At 34.8% G+C, this 14,862-nt stretch overlaps 2 protein-coding genes across 23 annotated transcripts in view; one reads left to right on the top strand and one right to left on the bottom strand.

Moving 5' to 3' along the window:
- Positions 1-14,241, top strand: part of LOC136031098 (putative ATP-dependent RNA helicase Pl10) — a 75,554-nt gene extending 61,313 nt beyond the window's left edge. For 16 of the 22 annotated variants that reach the window (XR_010618427.1, XR_010618428.1, XR_010618429.1 and 13 more), the window contains 2 exons: positions 9,681-9,930; positions 14,017-14,241. Coding sequence is in view for 1 of the 22 variants with exons in the window: in XM_065710399.1 (XP_065566471.1) it covers positions 9,681-9,878 (198 nt within the window). In the remaining 21 variants the exon portion in view is untranslated. Of the gene's footprint in view, positions 1-4,084; positions 4,323-9,680; positions 9,931-14,016 lie in introns of all 22 variants that reach the window. The other 6 variants (XM_065710388.1, XM_065710384.1, XM_065710394.1 and 3 more) reach the window with 3 other exon arrangements.
- Positions 3,881-5,265, bottom strand: LOC136031097 (transcription initiation factor TFIID subunit 9B-like). Its single transcript, XM_065710379.1, has one exon. It carries the CDS (start codon positions 4,816-4,818, stop codon positions 4,039-4,041), a length of 780 nt encoding a protein of 259 aa, XP_065566451.1. The 5' UTR covers positions 4,819-5,265; the 3' UTR covers positions 3,881-4,038.
- Positions 14,242-14,862: the final 621 nt, after the last annotated feature.

Genomic DNA, 14,862 nt, shown 5'->3' with positions numbered 1-14,862 from the left:
GGATTAGTGGGAGAGGTTCAAGGATGGGGACTTTCTTTGAGTTGGGTCTTTGAGGTCGGGATCTTAAAGGTTGAAAGGGCGGGCGAACAAATCTTGGAAACGGGGGTTTGTCATTGCTTTATTGCCAAACCGGGTACACAGGAGGGGTCTTCTCTCTGATAGGGTAGTGAGCTGGAAATACTTAAGAAGAAAGTGATACAGGAGTTTACCTTGACCATAGATAATTCGCAATGCTTGCTTCTGGACTGACCCTATTGAATAAGATTGGGAAGTAGTTAAACCAAAATGTCAAACCGGACAAGAATATTCAAGAACAGGGCGAATGAAACTTGTATAAATTCTTAAAAGGTGGAATGCAGGACTAGAAAACTTGAAGAAAAATTTGAGCCTAGAAAGTGCCAAATTAGCTTGCTTTGTGGTGTTAGTATCGTGTACCTCCCACTTCAGATAGCTCGAGATACCGAGTGATACCGAGGTGTTTGCACTGCTGGACGAACATCTCCGTAGGGATTGGTTGCTTGAATGAAAGTGTACTCTTCAAGAAACTGATAGTCATGATATTTGAATTTTTGGCATTCACAGTCCTTCTAGAAAGGCTAATTGCCCTCCTTTAACTTTTGTCGTGTAAAAAGAGTGTTAAAAGTTCCGATTTACAGTTGAATGAGCCCCCTCCAAAGCTTATACTACCATCCCTTCTATAAAAATCCTTGTATGCCCTGGGCTCCTGGGGGTAGTATTATCCCTGGAATTTTTGCAATATGATCTTTTATCTATTTTGAACAAAACTGGTACGTAAAATTTTTTATTGGAGGTATTTGGAGTAAAGAGGGTTAGTAGGGGGGGGGGGGTTCGCCCTCGGATCACTTTTTACTCTTTAAAAGGGAAGTAGAGCTTATAATTACTAATCATTTGAGTTCCCTCCAAAGTTTATACAGCCACCTCTTCCATAAAAAAAAAACCTTATATGCACCCAGGGCATAACTTAAAGCACTAACCCTTGGAATCTGGAGGGGGGTTGTTGACCCCGTAGTTTTTTTTATCTGATGATTGAATTATTAAAAAAAAATGACTCAAAATTTGTATTTTATGGGTTAGGGGAAAAAAAGGTGTGGGAGGGGGCTAGTGTTGCTCTCTGATCACTTTTGACTCTTGAAAAAGGACAATAAAAATTCGGATTTACAATCCAATGTGCCCCCTTCAAGGTTTATATGACCATCTCTTCCTTAAAAATCTTATAAGCCCCTGGGACATAATTTCCAACATTTGCCCTGGGGTTCTTGGGGGCTGTGATATCCCTGGAGTTTTTGGTATGTGATCTTTGGTCTATTTTGAACAAAATGGCTATATAAAAATTTGACTGCATGAATTAGGGGAAAAGAGAGTGGGGGGGGACTAGTTGTCATTAGATCCCTTTTGACTCTTAAAAATAGAATTAGAACTTTCAATTTCTAATCATTTGAGTCCCCCCTGGAGTTTGTGCAAGCGACTCCTTCTATAAAAAAAAACCTGTGTGTGTTTTTTTTTTTTTTTTTTTTTTTTTTTTTTTTTTTTTTTTTTTTTTTTTTTTTTTACATAATTGTTGGGACTGTTTCAAATGAGCTAGCTATCTCATAATTTTGATTAGATACAATTTAGGGAAAGTGTGGGGAATGGGGGGGGGTAGATTTTCTCCTCATTACTTTTTACTCACAAATAACTAGAACTTTAAATTTCCAATCAAATGAGCCATCTTTGAAGGTCATACGGCCACCCTTTACGTAAAAACCTTATGTTTTTCCAGCACGTAGCTTAAAACTCTTGCCCCCAGCTCTGGGTGTAATGTTGACCCCAACATTTATGTTGTCTTGTGGTGAACGACAGTGCCTGCTCCAAAGCCCAGGGTTGATATTGACCCCAGAGTTTTTGTTATCTGATCTTTGAACTATTTTTAACAAAATGACTATCTCAAAATTTTCATTGGATGCAATTAGTGAAAAAAGGGCTTGGGGGCAAGTTGCCCTTCAATCACTTTAAACTCTTAAATAGGGCACTAGAGCTTCCAATTTACAATCAAATGAGCCCCATCCAATGTTTATACTACTTCTGTGATATGAATTACCTCTGGAAAAAAATAATAACAATAAAACATTGGAGTCTTATGGCTAATAGCCTTATGGAAGAATTTCTTATTGTTTAGTTCAACAGGGACTTTCAATGGGAAGGGTGGATCATGTTAGTGGTTGCCAAGAATACCAACATTTCTTTAGTTTTTGCAATATATTATTTCCTATTTTTTTGGAATTGTGCCCACTCTCTTATGCCTGTCCTGCTCCAAAATAAAATATTGAATGCGTGCCTGGCAAGGGTTATGTGTTTTTTATTAATATAATAGCAATTTTGAAGAAAGATTGGGATATATCAAACAGTTCATGATAAAGAACTGTAAGTAAAGAGAGAAGTGGCTGAGTAGTAACCAAAATTAAGAACAGAGTTTTGAAACAATACATGCATCATAAGAACTGAACTTTAATGCTGATTTAAAATATACATAGTTCTCGAAGTTTAATGTTACCCAGGAAAAGTTACATTCCTGAGAAAACTTTACTGATTTTTGAAAAAGGGGTAAGTAGCTCCAAAACTTCAAAGTATCTTAATAAAAAAAATCTCATAATGAGATTCAGCATATCAGAGAACCCTGTTGTAGAGATTTCGAGCTCCTATTCATAAAAACATGGAATTTTGTATTTTTGCCTGAAAAAAGATTATAGGTGTGTGTTTACTTGTTGTTTTTATGTTTTGCTTCTTTCCCATGGATGTGCGTATTGATAGAGGGCTCACTTAGAAATATTCATTGGAAATACTAAGCTCTCATGTCCTTTTTTTAACCAAAAAGATTGGATGATAGCTAGCCCCCTTCAACTCCCCCCCCCCTCTTTGAAGTCGTCTGATCAGAACTTTATCGTCATTTTGTTCAGCATAGTTAAAACCTCCAATAACTTCATTTGGTGATAAAATGAATCCCCAAAGTTTCTGGGGAAAAGGCTGTAAGTTACAAAGTTTAATTGTTTATGTATAGTATTCATTATTTGGAAGTATATAGACATTTTGGTTGAGGGCATTTGGAATTTTCTGCCTGGGAAATTTTTCGTGGTGATAATTTTCTAGGGGTGAGCTTTCCATGGAAAATATTTACACTGGGGATTCCTGCACGAAATTCTTTTGTCACTTTGCCTTTGCTGACTAAATTTAGCATATGGATATTTTCCAGGGGAGATTTTAAGCGTGATTGGAATTATCTGGAGGATTTTTTCATGAGATGGGGGGATCTAACATGGTAGAAATTCTCCATATGAGAGTTTTCCATGGGAACAACTTTCAACTGTGATTGGAAGATTTTCAGGAATATTTTTGGAGGGGGTTTTCTGATAAGATTTGTAAAAATATTTAAACCAGACATAGCTTAAAAAAAATTAGAGGGGCAATCTCATTGTCATATAATGGCAACATTCATTTATTTTTGTCTTAAAAAGGGATAGGAGGGAGGACTGGGCTCTTCCCTGATCCTAAATGTGGGTGCCCATGTTTGAGTTAGCTAATAATGAAAGAATTTTTTTCAAGACCTATTCATATATTTAGGTAGTTTTAGATAGCTCCCAGGTCCCCCTCACTTACATTGAAGTGAGTATTATCTGCTCAACCGACAGGGGTGTCATGAAGAGGCTATCTTCACTCATTGTCGCCTGGTTTTGCTAAAATTATCTTTTTTCTGTGCCAAAAACGAATTGGGGAAAATGTTCTTTTTCTCTATATATCCAAATTTACGACAAAGAGAACATCTTCAAGAATTACAAACATAGTATAAAAAAAACTACCAATAATCTAAAAACTAGCTTAAGCAATAATTAATTTTAATATCCATAAAAACTCAAATTTTTTAAACTAATATAGAAAATTTTAAACAAATAATTTAGTATCTGTCAAGTCGAAAAATTATAGCTTGTTCTAATGAATAAATGCACATTTGTCGTTATAACATTATGAAAACCATAAAAAAAAAAATCAAACATCATAATTCATGTCTTCTCTTTCTCGTTTAATTCCCCAGGCATCGGTGACACACTCTTTATTTGCAACAGATAGTTCCGCCAAGTTCATTGTCTGTGGTTGACCTGTTGAGCTACCAAGCTTAACTACTGCTCTGGGAATATTTTGGGGTTGCCCAGAAAATCCCATAGTTTGTGTTGTCATTTTTGAAGGCCCTGGAGGTTTTATAACAACACCAAAGGGTGTTCGAAGGGTAGTAGCAACAATTGGACGGGATTGCAGTGGAGTTTGTGTCAAAGGTAAGGATTTTATAGCAACAGGCTGTCCCAAACTAGGAGCAATTCCAGACCTTTTTATAGGTTTCAATTTATAATTGCACGCCGTTAAACAGTATCTGTCAGCTGGAAGTCTTAAACCACAGTGAGCTTTAACAGGGGGTAATGGAAGTGCATTCTTTGTTTTTGCACTATCCATAAGAACCTCTCTGGGTGGAGGAGTTGTAAAATCTTTCTCTGCATGAAGTGCAACAGCAAGCCTAACATCTTCAATATCTATATTCTTCTTGTTGGCATGATTTGAATAAATTTTTGAATCATCAAGCATTGATGTCACATATTTATAAACAAAATCCAGGAGCTGGTTGACTACACGAGGATCATATTCTTGCACGCCTAGTTCTTTAATCATCGATGAAATCACCAATGCATCTTTAGGAAGACAAGTTTTGAAGGTTCTTTGCTTGAATGTTTCATTTCGCGTTTCCAGCATAAATTCTTCAAATGTAATATTTTCCATATTCTGATCTTTTTCTGTAAAGTACTCTCCTATGCTTTCTAAAAGGATAAATTCTTACAAGTTTTTACGTGTGTACAGCTCTAAAGTTATCTAGTAACTGATGCAAATTACAGATGAATCTCATTACAAGTTCTTGTGGCACCGCCTACTTTTGAAATTTTTTTCCAATTACTGCACAATAAGCGGAAATTCCCCAGTCATAGCGGACGGCTGTACAACCGAATGGCTGTACAACCGAATCTCATTACGTCAGCAAATTCCTGGGGAATCTTTCGCCTGATTTTTAATTGTCATCTTTCAAAGTTTGGCTTAAGAAAATCTTTATTCAAACGGCTATAAGTTTTCAGTTTAATATCATTGTATGTGTTTCACAAATAATATTTAATTTTTATCAATGTATACGTTTATGGGCCTTTAAGCTTGTAGACTTCAAATCTGACACTACAATTTTAATATAACAGTATAATATAAAAATGAACTAAGTAGATTTTTTACAAAAATTGTTTTATCATCATTGAAGTTAGTTTTTCAGGATTTCTTAGGCTATTGATTATAAATGTGATAATAAATTTTGGAATGTAAAAGTTAAAATATGCTACTGCTTTTTTGATGACTGCTCCCGCCATTTTCTACTATTTTATTAATCTTAATTGTTATTATTGTTGATGTTAATATACGAGAATTACTCTTAACTAAATACACATTCGATAGAAATTTGTAACTAAATCTTTGATTTCAATCTCTTAGTGTTTTATTTTCTTTTTTTGTGCTTTAGGCTTCTTATCTTTGTCTTTGTTCTTTCATCTTCTGACTTCGGCTATTTTGATTCTCTGTCTTTATGTTCAGTCACTTTTTTAGTTTGATTTTATGCATGTGTTTTCTCTGTTCTCCATGGCTTTCAGTTTTAGTTCTGTTTTAAAAGCTTTTGTAGTATCGCTTTTTTTTTGGTACTTTTAAACTAAACCTGTTGTAGCAAAGATGGTTTAGCAAAGACCTTTGCTGAGGTGTCTGCGCTTGCTTCACTGGTTAGAAGTTTATCTTTCATTATTGTTGGGACTGTTTATTACAGCCAGTATTGTCTGGGAAATCACACATTTGGACGAAGTCCCAGCCTCTATACCCAATATCTCAAGATCCATATGGTTTTCCTATCTTTTAACTATTTTTGCCGTTATTTTTCGGTGTCTCGATTTTTTTGGCATTTTAACCATTGAGTCCCCCTCCTCCTCCAGACATTAACAATCCTGCATTTTAAAGCCACCTAAATCTGAATTTTGTTTTAATTTTAATTTTTCATAATTTCAGAAATATGTAACAATTTTCAGTTTCCAATAAATTTTAGTTATTTATATTTTCTGGAATCGTTTTTTTAAAGCTGGGCAATTAAAGAGTAACATTGAATAATTTGTTTATGCTTCTGTCAATATCTTCAAATAAAAAAAGAATATTCCAAGCAGGGACTATTTCGTTAGATCCGTAGTTTCATGCCGCTTGTTGTTATAAAAACTTAATCTAAAGGATCTTTCAAAGCCACTATTCCTCTAAAAGCAAGATAAAAAGCATCTTGGTATTCTTCTTTTTTAGAAGTCACCTATGACGTCATTTTAACTATGCCCAATTATCTCAGCTATTCTACGCAGTTGTTCCTGTTATTGTATACGCACTAATTTATATGAAAAGAATTTGTACTTATCAGTTATATCGTAAACACTATTGATCCCGATTGATGCGAACATGACTCAAGAAACTGGTCAAGCATTTTCTTTATACCACACAATTGGCTTTGGCTTGGTTGGAAAATAGATTGTAGCTATATTGTCTTTATGTATTTGTTGGTATTTTGGTTTGGTTAGGTTACGTATTTAATAGATGCTATGCTCTAACCCACATCCGCCGCCCCCCCCGTAACTTGCAAATATATAGCCTAAATTGGTTTCTAAACAATCATATTTTAATATTTTGTTTGGTTTCATTAGCATTAATCAAATTTGACTTCCCGAGTGTTTTAATATATCAAACAGTTCGCGGTAACGAACTGTAGTAAGGCGCGTTCCGGCTCAATAGTAAGCGAAACTAAAAAACGGAGTTTTGATACCAATAGTTACATCAAAAGAATTGCATTTTAATGTTGATTTTGAATATATAAGTTTCATCAAGTTTAGTTTTACCCATCAAAAGTTACGAGCCTGAGAAAATTTGTCTTATTTTAGAAAATAGGAGGAAACAACCCCTAAAATTCATAGAATCTTAACGAAATTCACACCATAAGATTCAGTGTATCAGAAAACCATACTGTAGAAGTTTCAAGCTCCTATCTAAAAAAAATGTGGAATTTTGGATTTTTTTGCCAGAAGGCAGATCACAGATGCGTGTTTATTTGTTTTTGTTTTTTTTTCCAGGGGTGATCGTATCGACCCAGTGGTCCTAGAATCTTGCGAGAGGGCTCATTCTAACAGAAATGAAAAGCTCTACTGCCCTTTTTAAGTGACCAAAAAATTGGAGGGCAACTAGGCCCCCTCCCACGCTAATTATTTTCCCAAAGTCACCAGATCAAAATTCTGAGATAGCCATTTGTTCAGTGTAGTCGAAACACCTTATAACTATGTCTTTGGGGACAACTTACTCCCCCACAGTCTCCAAGTCCCAAGGAGGGGCTCCAAGTTACAAACTTTGACCAGTGCTTACATATAGTAATGGCTATTTGGAAGTGTACAGACGTTTTCAGGGGGATTTTGTGGTTGGGGGGAGGAGTTGAGAAGAGGGGGATATGTTGGGGGAACTTTCCTTGGAGGAATTTGTCATGGGGGAAGAAAATTTTCATGAAGGGAGCGCAGGATTTTCTAGCATTATTTAAAAAAAAAACAATGAAAAAATAAATATGAAAAAGTTTTTTCAACTGAAAGTAAGGAAAAGCATTAAAACTTAAAACGAACAGAAATTATTACGTATATGAGGGGTTCACCTCCTCCTAATACCTCGCTCTTTACGCTAAAGTATTTTTAGTAATTTCAGCTATTTATTCTACGGCTTTTGTGATTCAGGGGTCATTCTTAAGAAATCGGGACAAAATTTAAGCTTTAATGTAAAGAGCGAGGGACTGACGAGGGGGTGAACCCCCTCATATACGTAATAAAAACATGAAAATACAGAAGTTCGTTACGTAAGCTAATTTTTAAGCTACATATGTCTTTTAGTAATAAAAAAATTCGTAAAAAATTAAAAGTTCCATTTGCCTTTTTAAGTAACCAAAAAATCGGAGGGCAACTAGGCCTCTTCTCCCGCTCCTTTTTTTTATCAAAATCATTCGATTAAAACTATGAGAAAGCCATTTAGCCAAAAAAATAAATATACAAATTTCGTGTTAATTGTTCATCTGCGGAGAGCCAAAATCGAAACATGTATTGATTCAAAAACGTTTAGAAATTAAATTAAAAAAAACAAGTTTTTTCAACGGAAAGTAAGGAGCGACATTGAAACTTAAAACGAACAGAAATTACTTCGTATATGAAAGGGGCTGCTTCCTCATCACCGCCCTGCTCTTTACGCTAAAGTTTTCTACTGTTTTAAAAAGTAGAGTTAAAAGAAAGAGTCAAACTAACTAAACTAAAGTACATAATATACTAAAGTACTACACTAACTAAAGTACATAATATACTATTCATCATATATACAATTTGAGGTTTTTTTAAACTTGAATATGTCTCTTTACAACTTGCTCTTATAGCGATGAAAATGGAAGCTGTTGTCTTTACAAAACTTTGGGATCGGGATTTTGAAATCCCGTTCCTTCGTTTTTATTCTTTGTTATGAGCGGCCAGTGTTGTTTGTGGAATTATCTAAAGGCCTTTTATTTCCTTTTTTCAAGAGTTGGAGCTTAGGGCCGTAATTTGCTATGGGGCAGGGGGCAACTGCCCTTCCCAGATCTCGGTTTGACCCCCTCTCCCAGACGTCAGTTTGCCCCCCTCCACGTGCTGAAATTTAGTTTTTTCCAAAAAATTTGTCAAAACTAAGATAAACCTGCATAATTAGCATCAACAGAAACAGATGAGTTTTTTAGTACATAGTTACCTTTATAGTACTACAAGTTACCTTTATATAGTACTATAAAGTGCCTTTATGCTACTTTTAAGGTTCTGAATAGTACCTTCATGGTACCAAACGGCTTATTTTTTAGTTTTTACTGTCATTTTCACTTGGTTTGGGAAAATTGGCTCCAACTTCGCCTCCCCCCTCCAGGATTTTGACGAAATCACGCCCCCTGTTGGAGTTGTTTGTTATATAATTATATGCCCTGGTGTGCACAGGTCCAAACTGTTAAGAGGAAGGAATTGTTTATACATGCTGTTGCCTAAATTGAAAAACTGCATCCTTTATGTGTCATCACATGTTTCTTCTAGGATTATTCACCCTATGCGACCTCGTCTCCAAAATAACCCTGGGTTGTAAGTGTATCTTAAATACTGCTAAATTTGGGGTATCTTGACGATTTTAATGGTCTTGGTTTTACTTTTGACGAATGAATTGTACAAAAAAAATGTAAATTTGTAACTTTTAAGTACTTATTTAAGTAATTATTTCGAATTTAGGTACTAAATTTCTCTTGTGACTTATATTATTAATTTAGTTATTAATTATTGTGACTTTTTTCCATTGCATTTTTGTAAGTATAATTAAGAGCCCTCCTCCCCTAATACTAGTGACTTCATTATCTTTTATAATTGATATTTTCAAAGTAAACCTTTTTATGATACTGATGACAAGATTTTAACTGAGTAAATCTAGATGTCTAGAATATTGTCTGGTCTAGAATATTGTTATATTCTAAGTTAAATTATTAATCTTCCTTGTATTGGATTTTATAGGTAACAGGCGAAGACCTTCCTAGTGGAATTGATTCTTTTGATCCTGCCAGATGGCGTTCAATAATATTAGCTAATATAAAGAAATCTGAATATACCCAACCTACACCTGTTCAGAAGTGGGCAATTTCAGTCATTTTGAAGAAAAGGGACTTAATGGAATGCGCAGAGACCGGCTCTGGAAAAACCGCAAGTTCATGAAACTATGTAATCAGTTAAATATGAAAGGGATTTGAATAACTGCGAAATTACGGTAATTTTATAGAATGTTAATTAATTTCTAATAATAATTACATAGAAATCGGAAAGACTAATAAGAAATGGAACTTTGTGGCTTTGTTCTTTGCATGTTCTTTCCTTGAAACATTCCCATAAACTATAAAACACAGATATCTACAAGTTTTAACTCTTTCTGTGGTACTATTACCTACTCTTGATTTTAGATCTGTTTCAATTGATGTTATTCTAGAAAATACAATATAATTGGTCTTACTGTAATTATGTGTTAAATAATTCGAATCCGGCCATGACACAAATTCATTGAGAACGGTTTCTTTTTTTTAAACAAAGAAAGTAGACTTTCAGATGCAACAAACAAAAGTGTGTGTCATCTGCAAATAGAAATATGTTAGCTTCAGTTAAATAATATTTTATTTGGTCAACATAAATAAGGCAAAACAGGGCTCCCAATACTGCAGTGCCTGCTCATTGTTTAGGTAAGGTTTAATGTATGTATTCGGAGCTGAAATTTAGGTTAGATTCGGTTTCAATTTTACAAGATTATAAGAAAAAAAAATTATTCAGTTGCCCGTCGGTTGAAATGTCCTGCTGTGAATTTGGGTTTTTCCCAGAGATTAGATAATCCAAAGAATGTATGTAACTTACAAGAATGGAACTCGGTGCTAGTGTCGAAAATAACGTCAATGCTATCTAGCTTATGGCGTCTCATGAAATTTTTTCAAGTTTTGTAATCAGTGAAGATGTTTAAAGTAGAATAACCAAGGCCCAGTGTGCTTCTTTTTGCAATTTAAAAAGTTTGAAAGAATAGGAAGATAAGTTTGGGAGCCAAGATTTGAATATTCAAAGCTACAGTAATGACAGTAGTCAAGAATGGTTCTAAAATATGGGTGCTTGGCTAGACGGATGAGGATTCGTGGGGTGTTTTCCACAATTGGCTCCGAACTCTTTTAGGTACCCACCTGACTGACCGTATTTCTAACTTTAATGTATAACGGAATAATGTGGGTTCTATCCCGCTTTCTAGGGCTGTAATGAGAGGAAGGTTGAGATGGGACACGATTTGCGGATGAAGGAGGACAGATTCTCAAAGAGCGTCTTTGTTGGCCAATCATTTGTCAATCGAAATGCAGGTCGTCCCCAAATGAGATGACAAGAGGCTGTAAGAACGTATCTAAGGAACTGGGAACTTATTAGTAGGGTGTAAAGAATGAGATATGTAATCGGGCTTCATTAGAAACTGAGAACCAACACTTATTACTAATATTTAATTTTACAAATCACGGCAAGTAAATTAATTTACTTGTGTATCTTACTTAAGTATTTTTAACTTAAGAACGGGTGACCGAATCTTAATGAAATTTGATATTTAGAAGGAACTCGTGTCTCAGAGCTCTTATTTCAAATCCCGACCAGATCTGTTGACATTAGAGGGTTGGAGGGGGAAACCGGAAATCTTGGAAAACGCTTATAAATTTCGTAGACACGTGATTGACATAACCGGACTGGATCCGCTCTCTTTGGAGGAGTTAGGGGGTAGGGTTCAGTTCTTTGGCGAGTTTGGTGCTTCTGGACGTGCTATGACGATGAAAATTGGTAGGCGTATTAGGGAGCTGCACATATTGACTTGATAAAGTCGTTTTCCCCGATTCGACCATCTAAGGGTCTGAAGGGAGAGGAGAAATTAGAAAAAATTGAGGTATTTTTAACTTACGAGTGGGTGATCGGATCTTAATGAATTTTGATATTTAGAAGGACATCTTAACTCTGAGCTCTTATTTTAAATCCCGAACGGCATTAAGCCTCTGATTTTCCTTTTAAAGCAATCTATTGATTCTTAGAATTTTGCTAGAGCTCATACCACATGAGCTTTTGGCTCTTCCGACCTCGTCACAAGTGCCATATGAGCTCTTAGCTCTTGTTTTATGTTTTTTTAATGCTTTTTTTCTTAATGTTTTCCGATTTCTTAGGAGGGAGTCAAACTTTGATTATTTTTTAATGAATTTTTGTTATGCTCCTTTTTCTTAATGTTTTTCAATTTCGCGGGAGGGAATCAATCTTTGATTTTATTATGAATTTCTTTTTTAATCTTTTCCTTCGGTATGTATAGCAAACTGTTCCCGTTTTTCTCGAGTCTACGGCAAGTGGCGTATCATTTGGTTCCGATACTTCGAGCCGTTTTGGTGGATCTGATGTTTTAGTGTTAGTAGATCTCAAAGATTTAGAAACTTAATATTTGAAAACTAAGATTGCATTTGGTTAGATATATATGCCTTGGGCTGTTTTTAGGGTTCAATTGCAGTAAATTTTTTTTTGGTGGGGAGAGGGGTCATTCCAAGATGCACGTTGTGGGTCACTTAGCTAAATTACGAGGGATGGTTTGCGGGCCTTTTGACTATTGTGTTATTTATGTTGATAGGGGATACAAAAAAGTTTATTTATATATATTTTAACTTGAATGTCCGAAATCTGGTCAATGTCAACATTCACCAGTGAATGTCCGAAGTTCATTTTTCGCTCCTTGGATTCAATTAGGTTTGTGAGTTGTCAGCAAAGAATAATTACAGATACATAAGCTGAACTCATGTTTAGCTTTAGCTTCATTAAAACGTAAGCGATGATCGAACAATCAATAGTCGTAATGTTTTCTGCTTCAAAGTAGCTGGACAAATTAATGACAAAATAAATTTAGCGGGCACATCCATCACAGACCCCGACAAAGCTGTTGAAGAACGCCATGCACATCCTCTAAATTATGGGATCTCTTGTAACCTAATGGATCTCTTGGAAGAAATATTACTAGACACAAACAACTGTGCCAAAGGTTAGAGGAAATTGCGAGAAGTGGAGGATGATGTAAATCAACCTGCTGATTCACTGGGACAACAGCCTCGGTTAGAAGACAAGCGACAATGAGAATCATTATGTTAAAGCCTGCCGTGTAGCCATGAAGGGGACCGTCAGCGAAGCTGCATATATATATATATATATATATATATATATATATATATATATATATATATATATATATATATATTGCGCAAATTACCCTCCTAAAGAAAATAATAATGCAATTTCAGGCAAAAAAGCTTAAGCCAAGCCTATTTCAATAAAGCAAACAGAAAAAAAATAAAGCAAAAAAGAAACTGGGAAAGGTAAAAAATTAAAGTCAATAAGAATAAAAAATTGATGCAAAATGCAGAACTATAAAAAAGACAATTTTTTTTTTTTTTTTTTTTTTTCTTAGACAAACAGTTTACTTGTACAAAATCTCTTGATACGGGTTTGATTACTCCCAAAAAAATAAGCTTTTTAATAGGTCTCCAGAAACTGCATCTGCTTGTCTTCCTAGATTTGTCGCTCAGCATTCGTTATCCCGGCTATTAAAAGGCGGTACATTTTCTTCATAGAAATATTGAACGTGAGTGGATTGCCAAAATGTTCCACGAAAATAAGTAGACTGAATTAAAAAAAAAAAATGCTTACACCGCTTACTAGTAGTAATTTATTTAGTTCACATTTTTGAAATGTTTTGATTTTTTTAAACAATTCGTAATTATAATAAATCATTGTTTAGGCCAACATTTTTTTTTTCTGCTATAGAATATGGACGGCCATGCCTTGAGTTTGGACAGCCATGGGCGTATGTAGGGGGTTAGAAAGAAATCCCGAATTTCTTTCAATTTCTGGGTACTTTCCATTCAAATTATCAAATTTTTGATCCCCCCCCCCCTCTCCAGAAAAGATCAAATCCAGTGTGTGCGTCTATTGACGGCCTAAGATGTTTTTCCCTTAATAAATCTCGAATATTTAGTTTAAGCTCGTAATTATTTTGAGTAATTGGTTCGATGGATGTTTTTAATTTTCTCTGTCTCTCTCCTCTGTCCTCGTTGTCTCTGTCCTCGACATTCTATTGCTATCCAATCTGCTCTCGTTAATTTTTTTTTCTACGGCACGAAAAGAAAGTTTTATCCATTTTCCTTCGATTTTGAACTTGTTTTATCAGATGATATTTTAAAAATCTCAATACTGGCCAAGGGTTTATTATAGTTGTAAATTCTTCCTTGTGTAAAAAAAGATTTTGATTTCTTTATCTTTTCAGACTGGGAGAGCCTTAGAAGTCCAGATCGAAGCTGACGAAGAATGGTCCTAAGTTGCCTTTCACCGGTTTAAGTTTTTCCACTTGTTAAGTTCATTTTGAGTGTTCATTATTATCTGATAATTTAAGCCTTGATGTTCGAATTCATACTCGGAAGTGGTCATTAAGTTGTGTTGTACATTTTTGTAGCAACTGGAATCTTATAAATTTTATTTAATATCCTCAAAATTGTCATTTCCTTTATCTAAGCATGTTGAGGCGGAAGAATTCACATATTGACTAAAAACGAATTCATAAAATAATAGTAGAGCCTCAAGTATTTTCCAAGGTAATTCATCTATGAGTATTTACGTCCAAAGATAGAAATTACTAATGTGAATGAATACCAGTATCAAATAATACGGACATCTTATATAGTGCAAACTGGCGCTAATGTCGACCATAAATCCTAACTGCCATCTAGTGTTTGGCGTAAAGTCAGCTTTTTTCAGTGTTTTATAAAGCAAAATTGCCAGTGTAACTGGCAATGTTACTGTACTGTCTAATTTCAGTTTCTGAGAAAAACAATTCAAAAGCTTGAAAAGGTGGCAAGAGACACCAAAAGTTAGATGGTGCTTTTTTTCACGCAGTTTCTACTCTAGGTTGTTCATTCTCTTTGACTAATATATTAACAAAATATGTACATGCGAAAAAAAAAACAGTGTCAGCGCTTAGACAGCGTTCCCTAGTAACTTAGTTTAAAATGTAATTTGAAAGATTCTCATGTATTTTTTTAACTCAACAATTTGGTATATGTATTAATTGAAGCCATTAGCAGCAGTAATTATTGCAAAGTTGAATACTTTTAGA

This window comes from Artemia franciscana, chromosome 9 (genome assembly GCF_032884065.1).
Source record: "Artemia franciscana chromosome 9, ASM3288406v1, whole genome shotgun sequence".
Lineage (NCBI taxonomy): Eukaryota > Metazoa > Arthropoda > Branchiopoda > Anostraca > Artemiidae > Artemia > Artemia franciscana.
This window is presented reverse-complemented; position numbering and strand designations above follow the sequence as displayed.